Below are 13,994 nucleotides of genomic sequence, written 5' to 3' on the forward strand. Positions count from 1 at the left end.
CTATAGGGCATCCCATAACCGACATTACTTTCAAATTACCTTCAAAACCTTCATTTAAGATGATAACTAGGATCCCTTTGTAAGTTTTATTTTCACCATCGCAATTTATGTAGGTACATACATATCGCACTAGTATTACAATACTGTAGTAACTCAAAAAAATCGTTTTTTGAGATAATAATGTAGTCAAACGTAAAATTAAATTCTCCACAAGTCAATAAAATCTTCGTTTTTATAGTGCAAGAAACCACGTAGAGATGGCAATAAGAATCGTTGTTTCTGATTGGCTGTCAGTAGTTACCCTTATTTCATTATTGCATCATCTTCAGTTGCAATCGAAATTCGGAGAGGAAAGGATCGCTTCTTTGTTTTTAAAGTGAATTAATTTGAGTTGGAACGTTTTTGCTGAATCAGGTATGTTAAAGTTAGATAATTATTTTAAGTTAAAACGTTTTAACTGATTTAAATGTAAACGGAAAATTGGGATAATTCAAGTTATAACCCCATAGTTGATTCACAAAAACGCGATTTTAAATATTATTTTAACTTACGACGTTCTTGTCGGTTTATTAAGCAATTTTAGACTTAGTTCAGTTTTGTTGACGAACTTTTACTTTGCAATTTTTTTTGACACTTTGTAAACATTTAAACAAATACTTAATTGGTAATCATTAAGTTAGAAATCACGCATCGGATAATATTAATGTAAAAATTGTAAAGTCGTCCCATTCCCCGTTTCAAACAAAATTTTGAGTTACTACGTTCTTGTTGACATAATAGTGTTTATGGTGTTTTGCTCTACCTTTTTTGTAGATTAAGAATGCATCGTGCCCGTTTGCTTGTAGAAATGGCTATGAAAAGTATGGAGAAGGAAAACTCCAAGCCAATCTCCAAAGCTTCACGTTCTCCAGTTCTTGAAGAATTAAACAGTGCACCAAGTATATCTCCAGTTCTTCAAGAATTAAACAATGAACCAAGTATATCTCCAGTTCTTCAAGAATTAAATAATGCAACAAGTGCATCTTCAGTTCTTCAAGAAATAATCAGTGCACCAAGTACATCTTGCAGTGTTGGGCAAAAGAAATATTATATTTCCCCTATTCGCACTGATCACAGTGACTTTGATGATTCCGATGCTGACCCTAATTTTATACCCAATCCAATAAGAAATGCTCAAAGTTTAGCGCAACGTCTATTAACAAAACCTCCAACTCGTTCTTCGTCAAGTGGCTCAACTTCAAGCAGCTCTTCTTCAAAAAGTTCCAGCTCCTCATCAAATAGCTTGGATAATGAAACAAACAATTCTGTGAATCCCACTACATCAACAGACGGACCAGCTGTTCAAAGTGTTTCAGAGATGAATATTGTTCCAGAAGTGGAAGTGGAACAAAGAGGCAGAAAGAGGGTAAGACAACCAAATAATTGGAAATGTAAAATTGCAAAAACTCTTCGCAATTCTGGCAAAGCGTACCAGTCGAATACTAAAAAACAAGCAAAAGAGATGGGTCCGGCGTGTGGCGAAAAATGCAGGTTGAATTGCAAATCAAAGATAGATGAGACATCAAGACAGAGTATTTTTAAAAACTATTGGAGCTTGGGAGATTTGCAGAAACAAAGAGAATTAATTATTCGGCATACAAAAGAAATTAAACCAAAATACAGATACTCATCCACTCAAAATTTACGACAACTTAATACCGCATTTCATTTCCAGCTAAACCATATAAATGTTAGAGTCTGCAAAACATTTTTTAAAAATACTCTAGCTATTAACGACAGAAACATTGCTACTGCACTAACAAAAAAAAACAGAGACTGGTTTTGTGCAAGAAGATATGAGAGGGAAACATGGAAAGCAACCCGCTATGAAACCAGCAGTCTACGATAGTGTCAAGAGTTTTATCGATAGTATACCACGAATCGAATCACACTATCTCAGAGCACAGACGTCGCGAGAGTTTATTCAGTGTGATAAATCCTTAGCTGACTTATACCGCGACTATAAAGACAATTGTGAAAAAGAGAACCTGGAATATGCTTCTGCGTCATCGTTTAACCGCATCTTTAACAAAGATTTCAATATTTCGTTTTACACACCAAAAAAAGATCAGTGTGATCTTTGCAAAAGTTTTAAAAATGCTGAAGAAGAAGAAAAACAAGAAATTGTTGCAAGTTATGAAAGCCACTTGAAAGAAAAAGAACTGTCCAGAAGAGAAAAAGAAAAGGACAAATCTGGGACCGATAACACAATTGTTGCAGTTTATGATTTGCAAGCAGTGATGCCCATTCCAAAGGGGCAAGTTTCAGTTTTCTATTACAAAAGTAAAATTAATTGTTTTAACTTCACTGTAAGCGATTTACATGCTAAAAACGTAGAATGTTTTTGTTTGGGACGAAACGGAGGGAAAACGAGGTGCCATTGAAATTGGAAGTTGCATACTGAATTATATAGAAAGAATTACTCAAGCTTATACTGATGAAGAACTGGACTTTATATTTTACTCTGATAATTGCTGCGGGCAGCAAAAAAATAAATATCTCCTTTCAGCTTACGCTTACGCAACACAAAAAATGAACGTGAAGAGTATAACACATAAATTTCTGATTAGAGGTCACTCTCAAAACGAGGGTGATAATGTGCATAGCGTGATAGAAAAGCAAGTGAAGCGCTTTCTTAAATCTGGCCCAATCTATGTTCCTCAACAATACATAACTTTGATACGTGCTGCCAAAAAGACAGGAGAGCCCTACAAAGTGAACGAAATGGATCATGACAAATTTTACGACCTGAAGATTCTCCAAGAAGAGTGGGGCAACAATTTTAATATGAACGAAAAAAAAAGCAAGTTAAATGGCACGACATAAAGGTACTTCGTGTTGAAAAAGAATTCCCGTTTTCTTTTTTCTACAAGAATTCTTATGAAGAAGAAAATTACGAAAAAGTTTTCGTACGTAATAAGCGACAAACAATTAATCGAAATGTACTGTTGGATATGAAATTGAAACCAGCGTACACCGAAAATATTCCACTAACCGAACATAAAAAAAAGGACATAAACGAACTTATCGTAAAAAAAATTATTCCCCGATCGTTTTACGAATCTTATTTTCAAAAAATAATTAATTAACGTTTTTAAAAAACAAATCAAAAATTCCTATAAATGTAAAACATAACAAGAATGAAATAATTAATTTTTTAATTTTTCTTTATAATTTATTTTGTATTATTAATTTTTGTTGTTTTTTTTATGAAGTTTTATTTTGTTATTTTCGTTTTTCTTACAAGTTCAAAACAAACAAGTACAATATACAAGTATAAAAATAAAATATGAACTATTATTTTTCTTAAATACTTTGTGTTTTGTTATCATCTGGTTTTATCTATAAATGTCTTAACTTATTTGGTAAAAATTTTAAAATGTTAATGGTGGTAACTAACAAACTTAACCCAAAAAGTAACACACCACCGTACCTTAAAATTGTGGTAACTCCAAGTTTTTCAGCTATAACGACATAACTATAAATAAAACATTTTTTTGATAACTGCACTCAGTGCAATATAGTCTTAACTTAAATTTTTTAAATATTTCAATAACCTGTTATTTTAAAAATGTATGGTAAAAAGAAAACAACATCCATTTAACCCCTTTAAATTATAAAATATGAATTTTGTTTATATCTTTAACAGGAAGTTTATAATCAGTTTTTCGTTGATTCTGAAAAAAGAGGAATTTTGAGTTACTACAGTATTGTAATACTAGTGCGATATGTAAGAAACTTTACCCCATATTTTTCCAATGGATCTGCTGTATCTTTAAATCGAATTCGAATTTTGAAAAATCCCTTTACTATCGTATTCTAGACATATTAAAGTAGCAATTTATAAAAAAAGCTATTTTTTGAAACCATCACATGGGATGACTCCCTTAAATACGAAAAGAACAGTCATATCCATATTATGTATGTAAGTGCCGAGTATTATAACAAGCGCGAGTCTTACGGTTAATTTTTTTTTACTATCTTTAAGACTTTATAATTAATTTGTTTAATGTTATCAAACTCTTACCATAAATAATTGCAGTAAAACTGGCAGTAAGAAATTGTCTTGTCTTCTAGAGCTCCGCTGCATTCTATTGTATCATCACGCCCAGTTCTCAAAAAACGCTCTACAAACATTTTTTTTTGTATAAAATTCTTTCCGCTCAAACGGTTTTTTTTTAAGTGAAATGTCGCCATCCAATGTTTGATTAGTAAATTGTGTCTTAACCAACACATTACAAGAAATCTATGACTTACGGAAACATAATTTGCTAACAAAAGTCATTGAATAGTTATGATTGAAATCAAGGCCTATTGTTATATCTCTGTCCATAGTCCTGAATTCATACATTTCGAATTTTTATTTTCGACCTGCTTTAATGTTTTTCAATATTGAAGTGTACATAAATGCTTTCATTATTTCGAACTAAGTTGGTTGATATTATTTCGTGAAAAATCGGAAAACATGCCTTTTAAAAGACTCAAGATTCAAATTCAAAAGGTAAAACACAAATGGAAAAGTAATTTAGTGTTCCTTAGAAAATGTAATGCAAAAGATGTGTATAATTTCGATGAATTTATTTATTAATAAAAATAATGACAGTGAATGGATACAAAATTATGAATTTCTAACTGAAAAATCATACAATAAAAATACAAACCAACTTAAAAATAACAAAACGCTTAAACATAAATGTTTTCATATCAGATAATGAACAAGCACAATATTGTTTTAATGGGGAATGATAATTTCTGCAGGATCCCTTAATTTGATGTTTCTATTTCTCAACGAATAAGTACGTTCTTCCTCTTCTTCTCTCAGATGAACACCCGACGACATTCTCTGGGAAGGATTTTCATTTTCTATCTTGTCTTCTACTGTAAATTGTAATGTGGGACTATTAAATATGACACTCTTTCGCTGACGAATGGACCCTGGAGTTTTTAAGATAGATTTTCGAGAAATAGGCAATGGAGTAGCACAATTATTTAGTACAGGTGATGTTTTATCTATTTTATTGAGAATAGCGCTTTTAAATAGGTTCATGCTCTTTCTAAAACCATTTATGTGTGGCAGTACTTTTGAATCTGCAGTCGGTGTCGTTTGATCAAAAACAAATGATTTACGACGTGTTTTCGGGGTATGAATTGTTATAACTGTGGCAGCAGCTGACCTGGAACGACGATCTCTTATCAACACTTGACGACTCTTTGATGGCGTTAGAATCACATCTTCGTCGATTTCATTGTTTGCTGTTTTTTTGCGCAAGAAAGCGGCTTGAGCGTTCTTAAGTATCTTTTGCAGGTCTCTGTTTGGTCCGGCACTGGTTCCGTTCTTGGTTTTTTTAACTTTCTTTATTTTATTATTTTTATTTGCGGCTTTTATGGGAACTTCATCGGGATCTTTCCAGTTATTTTCTTTCCAGCGTTGAAGGTTTGCAAAGCGTTTGTCTACATTCTCAATTTGAAGGCCTACCATCGACCAGAATCCTTCAAGATCTTCTGTTAAAATAGGCTTGGCTCCATCTCCTTTGCTCAGCGATTTAATCCCCATCGCACCATTCTCGCAGCGGTCAATCAGATCTCCAAATTGTTTTAGTTTCTTTGTAGTGAGAAGTTTTGTTTGGCCAATGGTCACATTTATCATATCTGACCCAGTGTCTTCCAAATCATGAGCATTTGCCTCTTTGTACTTCTGCCACTCATCACATTGACCATCCAAACGGGAAATTTCATCTTTTAACTGCTTTCGGTAGTAATGAACTGTAGCCATAGTATGACGCGCTTTTGCTGTTGTGTCCGCGTCCTCATTGATGGATTTGTCAACCGACATATACACACTGTTTCGTTTCTCTCGTTCGATTTTGATTCCTACCTTGCCTCTTGACACAGAGACATAAGGGCTGAGATATGTCGTAGGAGTTTGTGGTATAGCAGCTTTGTCAGGCGTCGTATTGACTTCATTTGTCATCTTTGTTTCGGGCTCATCTTCAGGTTTCTTTTCATCCGACTTAACCACGGAATAACGAAGAAAATTGAATTTTTCTCCATCAGCTGGCTGTTTCGTCGAATCATCTACAGGGCTCACTAGTTGATCCATTTCAACAAAGAGCGAGTCGTCACTTGATTTTTTTAACGATGATTTTATCTTTGTTGATGTGACAACGTTGAGGAATTCGAAGCCCTGGTTGGCATCGGTGGGAGTCTCTGGAATAAGGTCCGAGGGTTTAGAGGCTTCGCCCAGGGTCTTTGGAACCGCTTTACCGTTCAATTTTACTTTCGCTGGCCTTTCTTTCAAATAACTGTTTTTAGTAACTGTCACAAGAGCATTTGAAATTGATGAATTTGTTTTTTTCGGAGCTTTGAAAGTTGTACGCTTTATTGGCGGCAGAACGGATTTAGGTTTTATAGGACCGGCATTGGACCTTGTTCTTGTAGAACCATGGTTGGGATTTGGTTGAGTATCTAATAAACCTTTCGGTTTTAAAGGTGTCTTTCCAACTTTCGTAGTTTGGACAAGAGCATTATCAGAAATAGTCTTTAGTTTGTTTGATGTGATAACTGGTTTTTGGTTAGACTTGTTAATTGATGCATGTGTCGTTGATTTAACAACTGGGAGCACAGACTTTATTATATCGCTTCTTGGTTCTTTAGATGACGATTTAATTTTTGCCAAGGTATTGACGTTGTGCAAAGGACGTCCCTGATTAGCGTTCCTTGGAGTTTTATGCACTTGTTTCGAGAGTTTGCCGTCTTCAATCATGCCCTCTAAATATGATTTGCCAATTAGTTTGGATAGTGGCGCTTCACTTTTGAAAATATTTTGCTTACTGACTGCCATTAAAGCGTTCGATATTGAGGAGTTCGAGCTCTTCGGAGGTTTAAAATTTGACCGCTTGATAGCCGGTAGTAATGGCTTAGGTTTCAATAAAACTGAACTAGATTTCCCTTTTGGATGAAGTTCATCAACATGGATTTCTTTTTGCATAATTGGTTTAAAATTAAGTTTCGTATTGGTAACTCTCGTATTCCCTACAGGAGTTTTATGTGTTATTTGCTTATTATAAGACTTAAAAACTGTTGGACCTTCAGACTCCAACTTTTCAGCCTTTTTGTTCGGTGTTGCGAGAAAGTGGTAGGTTTCTTCTCGAGTTCCATTTATCAACCGCACGCTCTTTGAATCAATTACTTTTAATTCAGGCTTCTGAAGTGTGGCTGGCGGCCGAAAGATGTGGTTTTCTGGAGCAAAAGATGCTTTTTTGATATTGTGAGTTGCTGCAGCTGTCACCGCACAGTTGCGCGTACTAACAATAAAGGGAGCACGCTTCGATTTTTCTTTAATTTCGGCCTTTTTGGCTTTTTCGGCTTTCCATGCTAGAAACTTTAATAAGTGCGCTTTTCGTCGGTTCAGTTTTTCGTTATTTATACATTGAGATGTTCCAGGCTCCGGTTTTTCTGAAAGCACCGACGTTATTGGTTGAATATTCTCCTTTTCGTCTTTTTTTGGACTGCCGCTGTAGGAACCCCTCGATGGTGAAGGACTTGGTGAAATATTTCTTGTTGAAGTGTATAGCATACTCCGTTTGTTGGCACGGATTTCGTGGGCTTCTTTTCTTTTGCATTTTTTAGCACTAGTAGGGTTGGCTTTATATAATGAACGAAAGTTATCCATGAGCTTAAAAGAATAGGACGTTATTTAAACAATTAAAAAATAATATGTATAATGACGGATACTAACCAAGATTGTTTTAATACACAAACAAATACTGAATTATATCTTTTTAATATGGATTTTGGTTTTCCAAACGGAATATGTTTTGACTGTTGACTAAGATTTGAAAATGAAAATCAAAAATGTCAATTCAAATAACTCACTTATATCTGGCCTTGTTTTTCGCGCTACTTATTGTTGTCACATTCTGTTTCATTTGACTTGTCAATGTTTCAGGGATGTACAAAAGTACAGGGCTGACTCTTATGTGAATTATCAATGCGTTCAGTGGACTGAATAATATTTATATATACTCCTATAGTACTATCTTATACTATCCCCGTAGCGGCAATGTGAAGTTGGAATTTTTATTTTAAAGCGAGAAACAGATTTAAACGGCAACAGCATCGTCAACAACAAACAACACGCTGAGATGGTCAGCAAATAGTTTTGAAACAAATTCAAAACAGCAGCTTCAACTTATAATCAACAGTGAGTAGTGTGGTGCCACTGCATATCGTAGGGAAAAAGCTGTCAGCAAACAGCAACAGCAACTTTTGGTTTCACATTCAGGTTAATTAGCGCTGTTCACGTTACGGTTGCTGTTCCAGTTTGTGGTGAATGTTTGACATAGATTGGTTCTAAGACAATCGCCACCGCTGTCGCTGGTGCTGTTGATCTTTCGATTTGTTTCTTGCATACGTCAAAAAATTCTGTGCTAGAAAATGTCGCCTGACACATTATGTACCGCCACTTATGTAGATCTTATTTGATGATAGTACCACAGGCATTGAACTACTAGTTGAGGAATGCTAGTAGCCAAAATTTGCTTTGGTGTCATCTATTTTTAAACGTTACTAGCCCATTTGAACATAAATCCTGAATTTTATTTATTTTGTCAAACTGTATGACAAAAAGAACTTTTTGAAACAAAGTAACTATAGATGGCATTTGAAAATTAATTTAAATTTGTTCTGCCAAACCTACTATAGGGCAAACATAACTAAAGTGTTGGAATCACTTTCCACGGTTTTGTATCAGATCAAGTTGCAGACGTTTATCGCATTAAAAGTTGGTCAAATGTCTAAGTGAAAGCAAACTGTCAAAATGTCTCGAACGGTTTTCGCACTAAGTTGCACGAGTTTCAACTACGTTTTTAACGTCAAAAAATATACTCGAGCAGATTGACCGAAGATCATTGATAAGTTTTAATCAACTTATTCATACAAAGAATCCAATAAAATCAATATGAACAAAAGTAAACTTATAATTATTTTAAATACAAATTAAATTATTCCTTATTGTATTTTATAAAAATATGCTATTAAAAAAAGAATTTCACATCAACAAGCAATTTTAGAAGTAAAAGGGAGTGAGACTTAGCCTTGTTGCATACAACTTTATTTGTTAAAAGCAGGGCCGGCCTTAGGCAGTTTGGTACAGGGCTTAGCGTTTATATATGTATGCATTACATTTTGTATTATCGGTTTTTTTTTATAAGTATTTTATACGAATTCTTATTTACAAAAAAAACTATTTACAAAAAATCTGAACTTTGCTTTCCTTGCTTTTTTGTCAGCGAACTCTCGGACTAGGTGGGAGAAATCAATACTTTCTGCAATTTCATTTTCAATCGACAGCGAAGAAAAGCTTGTCAGACTTGTTTGAGACATACTTGGCAACAAATAATTTTTGATAAGTTTTAGTTTTGAGAAACTTTTTTCTCCACTGGCCACAGTCACTGGTTTCGTTAAAAGAATGCGAAGAGCAATCCAAATGTTTGGATATATTTCCTGAAAGTTGTGTTCCTTAATAAAATTCAATACTTCGCCTGGCGTTGTTTTAATATCTTCGATATGATGTTGAATACTTAAAATCTCACGGTAAAACACTTTGAGTTTACTGTCAATTTTTTCTCCGGTAAGGCACAATGTTGAATTAGTTCATTATTATCTACATTTATTTTCATATTATGCAGAAAGTTCGATTTTTCCGAAAACTCTTACATTTGCTGAAATCTTGACTTCGTAGATACAAGGATAGTGTCCAGGGGCAGGAGAGCATTAAAAAATTCGAGCTTCAGCAAAGCCTGGCTGCTTATATGTTTGGAAATAAGAACAACTGTTACTTAGAATTTTGGTGAATAGGAGAAAGCTTATTTTTGATGACTGACTTGCTCTGCTCGCAATATTTAACTCATAACAAACTACTAAGGAAACAGTAAAGCTGAAGTCTTTTATTTGTTCTGCCAAAGTGGTTGCTTCGTTTTTGCAATTTTCTGCTAACGAAACCAAAGCATTGTGTATTTCTAACAGTTGATAGCGACCGCTTTAACGCTCTCTACTCGAGCCTCCCAGCGCGTGGCACTTACATTTTTGAGTGAATGCGTTTTAAGGTGATCAGTTAGAATTTTCCACCTGCTAACAGATCCTGCAAACAAATTTAGACGGATTTTATGGACGATTACCAAATTATAGCTATGGCACTCGCAAGGTACGAACAAAGCTAATGTATTTATGTCCAGTAACCCTGTCTCCTGCAGTTAGTCAAGCTGATACCATGATCGTCCAAGCTTTTTAATCTTTCATCCGTGAGACCTACTAGTGGAAACTACTTTTGATGCCATGAGCTCTATCAGCTCATTTTGTACATTCTTTCCGCAAAAGTGATCTGATCAGACAATTCGTGATTTATCACCAGTTTGACATACTCTTTCATTATGGGATCTAACTTCGCGAACACTTGCACAACGCCCAAGAATTTCCCATTGGTTTTTATATTAACTTGTCGGATGATCCTCTAAACGCCCTGTTATTCTCCACCAAAAACAAAGTTATGTGCATCAATCTTTGCAGGATGTTTTTCCACCTAAATCTCTCCTTTGAAATAATCTTTTGCTCCTGCTTGTCAATTGGTATACCGGACTTCAACCTGCTGTTTAATTCACTTACTTACTTAAGGTGGTGCTACAGTCCTGTGTGAACTAGGGCCTTACCCAACAAACTTCTCCATCTAGCTCGGTCCCTAGCTAGATGTCTCCAGTTTCGCGCTCCAAGTTGGGTGAGGTCACCTTCCACTTGTGCGCGCCACCTGATCCGCGGTCTTCCTCTACTGCGCTGTCCTGTGGGTGCGGATTCGAAGACTTTCCGAGCCGGAGCATTGGTTTCCATGCGCTCTACGTGACCCAGCCATCTTAGTCGTTGGACTTTTACTCTTCTTGCTAAGTCTACGTCGCTGTACAGCCCGTACAGTTCGTCGTTCCATCTTCTCCTCCACTCCCCTTCGATGCATACGGGACCGTAGATCACACGAAGAACTTTTCTCTCGAAGCGACCCAAGGTGCTTTCATCCGCTTTTGTCATGGTCCATGCTTCTGCACCGTATAGCAGGACGGGGATGATAAGGGTCTTATATAGCAACACTTTGGTCCCTCGAGAGAGGACATTACTACTCAATTGCTTTCTTAGTCCAAAGAAACAGCGGTTAGCAAGAGTTATTCTGCGTTTGATCTCAGCGCTGGTGTTGTTTTCTGAGTTTACAGCGGAGCCTAGGTAGACGAAGTCCTTGACTACCTCAAAGGTACGTCTGTCGATTGTGACGTTTTGACCAAAACGTCGGTGTTGTATGTCCTTTCTAGACGACAGCATGTACTTTGTTTTGCCCTCATTAACCGTTAAACCCATTTTTGCCGCCTCTGCCTCAATACTCACAAAAGCCCCATTGACATCACGCTGAGTTCTTCCGATTATGTCAATGTCATCAGCATATGCCAGTAATTGGACAGACTTTTGAAAGATAGTGCCTCTAGTGTTGACGTGTGAGCTCTGCACTATTCTTTCAAGCACGATGTTAAAAAAATCGCATGACAGCGCATCACCTTGTCTAAAACCTTTTTTGACATCAAAAGGTTCTGTTAAGTTGTTTCCAACCTTTATGGAGCAGCGTGAATTCTCCATGGTCATCCTGCACAAACGGACGAGTTTGGCAGGGATGCCAAAACTAGACATGGCTCTATACAGCTCGTCCCTGTAGATGCTGTCATATGCGGCCTTGAAATCGATGAAAAGATGGTGGGTGTCGATTTGGTGCTCTTGAGTTTTTTCCAGGATCTGCCGTAATGTGAATATTTGATCAACTGTGGACTTTCCTGGTCTAAAACCACACTGATAAGGACCTATCAGGTTGTTGACGATGGGCTTTAGACGTTCACATATTATGGCAGAGAAGATTTTATAGGCGATGTTAAGTAGACTTATTCCTCTATAGTTGGTGCAGTTTAGAGGGTCTCCTTTTTTCAGGATCGGGCAAACAATACTGAGGTTCCATTCATCGGGCATGCTTTCTTCCGACCATATCTTACAGATAAGTTGGTGCATGCTCCTAACCAACTTATCTCCAGCTGCTTTAAAGAGCTCGGCATTCAAGCCATCTGCTCCAGCGGCTTTATTAGACTTCAACTTAGATATGGCAATCTTTACTTCGTCTAAGTCGGGAGGACGGGATTGTTGGCTTTCGTCGTCTATATCGAATGGGTCATCCTGCCTGACAGCGGGATTCAGTTCTTCATCGCCGTTATACAGTCTGCAGAAGTGGTCCTTCCATATCCTCAGCATTGACTGCGGTTCCACTATGATGTTTCCACTTTTGGAAATGTTTAATTCAACCCATTCTATATATGACTAAGTATGTGCAAAACTATCTTCATGCATTTTTAAGGCGTAATAAAGATTTTTCCAATTTTGGTATCCTTCAAAGCACGCCATTTTTAAAATAGATTTTAAGTCAAACAAGCGACATGCTATGCTCTTTTATCTGTGCTATAATTATGCTTGGGGGCAATTGCACTCATGCAAGATCCTGAAATAGAGTTAAATGACATCTAAATCTCAATTCAAAAACCATTGAAATTATTTCTACGGTTCTATCTTTCGATTGATTTCATAACTTTGAATTCTTTCAAATCACTTTCTGTCACATTTGTCAATAGACAATTTTGTTGTTTGCCATAATGTGTCTAATTTCCTTTTTTGTTTTGTGTGGTTCAATAAGAAAATATAAAATATTCCTAAATTCCTAATTTCAGAACCCCAATTCTTATTTTGAGTTGGTTTAAAAATTATTTCGAGTGAAACGTAGAACGTAGCCACTGATCTTCAATTATTTGTATGAAAAAAGTGAAAGGTCTTTTTGATATAACGGCTTATTAAAAGTATAGGGCTGGAATTTGATATCTGTCAAACTTAGCTTTTAAACCATTTTTTTCAGTTGAAATTCTAACATTTACGAAACTCACACAAATTGTTTAAACCAGCAACAAAAATGGTGATTCTGCCACAGCCCCATACCGTGCTTTAAGAGGAGATTATGGTTTACATAATCGTCCAACTACGCAAGCAATTGGGAAAATTGTTAAGATATGTAAATAAACAAAATTGGCGTATTTGGAGTTCTAAGAATTCTCAAGTATTTGAAGAGAGACCATTACATTCACAAAAAGTCGCTGTTTAGTGCGTTCTTTAGTCCGGGGTGTTATTTCACCTTACTTCTTGGAAACCGACGATGGAACGATTGTCACCGTCAATTCGGAGCGTTATTGTTATATGATAGAAGATTAGCATTGGAGAAGATGGAACGACGAGCTGTACGGGCTGTACAGAGATGTAGACTTAGACAGAAGGAAAAAGCCCAACGACTGATATGGCTAGGTCACGTACAGTGCGTGAAAAACAATGTTCCGGCCCGGAAAGTCTTCGAATTTACGCCCACAAGACAACGCTGTAGAGAAAGACCTCGTATCAGGTGGCACTCACAAGTGGAAAGTGACCTCATCTAACTTAAAGTGTACAACTGAAGACATCTCCATCTAGGGTACCAACTTGATAACGGCTGCAGTTTCAACTCCTAATTGCTACGACCGGTGCCGGTGCAGACAAGAGAAAGTGTTAGTTTTGACTTCTGGGGTGCTTCAACAAAAAAAGCAAACAAAAATTCAGATCATTTTACACGTAATTTTTATTTTTATTTATTGCACCTCAAAATTTAAGGAATAATATGGATCGATAAAAATAAAATTAATAGATAAAATAAAAGAAATTCATTTAACGATAAGCGAAAGCGTCAAGGAATTTGTCAATTTACAATAAGCCTGTATTTGGTTGGCAATTTCCATCCTTCATTATTTTATTAAATTTATTACTCTATTATGACTTCAATCGATTTTATTGTGGATTTTTAATGTTATTTA

The 13,994-nt window shown here is 36.0% G+C and overlaps 2 protein-coding genes across 2 annotated transcripts; one reads left to right on the forward strand and one right to left on the reverse strand.

Annotated features, from left to right (window-relative positions):
* The first annotated feature begins 351 nt into the window (after positions 1-351).
* On the forward strand, positions 352-3,145 carry LOC129951638 (pinin-like). The gene is made up of 2 exons (XM_056063885.1): positions 352-414; positions 814-3,145. The coding sequence occupies exon 2, from the start codon at positions 821-823 to the stop codon at positions 1,886-1,888; it is 1,068 nt and encodes a 355-aa protein (XP_055919860.1). The 5' UTR covers positions 352-414; positions 814-820; the 3' UTR covers positions 1,889-3,145.
* A 1,472-nt stretch (positions 3,146-4,617) lies between these two features.
* Positions 4,618-7,872, reverse strand: LOC129952681 (guanylate kinase-associated protein mars). Its single transcript, XM_056065436.1, has 2 exons — positions 7,778-7,872; positions 4,618-7,714 (listed from the first exon to the last, which is right to left on the reverse strand). Exon 2 carries the CDS (start codon positions 7,709-7,711, stop codon positions 4,772-4,774), a length of 2,940 nt encoding a protein of 979 aa, XP_055921411.1. The 5' UTR covers positions 7,712-7,714; positions 7,778-7,872; the 3' UTR covers positions 4,618-4,771.
* Positions 7,873-13,994: the final 6,122 nt, after the last annotated feature.

This window comes from Eupeodes corollae, chromosome 3 (genome assembly GCF_945859685.1).
Source record: "Eupeodes corollae chromosome 3, idEupCoro1.1, whole genome shotgun sequence".
Lineage (NCBI taxonomy): Eukaryota > Metazoa > Arthropoda > Insecta > Diptera > Syrphidae > Eupeodes > Eupeodes corollae.

Coding starts and splice junctions, on each gene's coding strand:
- LOC129952681 (XM_056065436.1), bottom strand. CDS start 7,711: ATGGATAACTTTCGTTCATTATATAAAGCCAACCCTACTAGTGCTAAA.
- LOC129951638 (XM_056063885.1), top strand. CDS start 821: ATGCATCGTGCCCGTTTGCTTGTAGAAATGGCTATGAAAAGTATGGAG.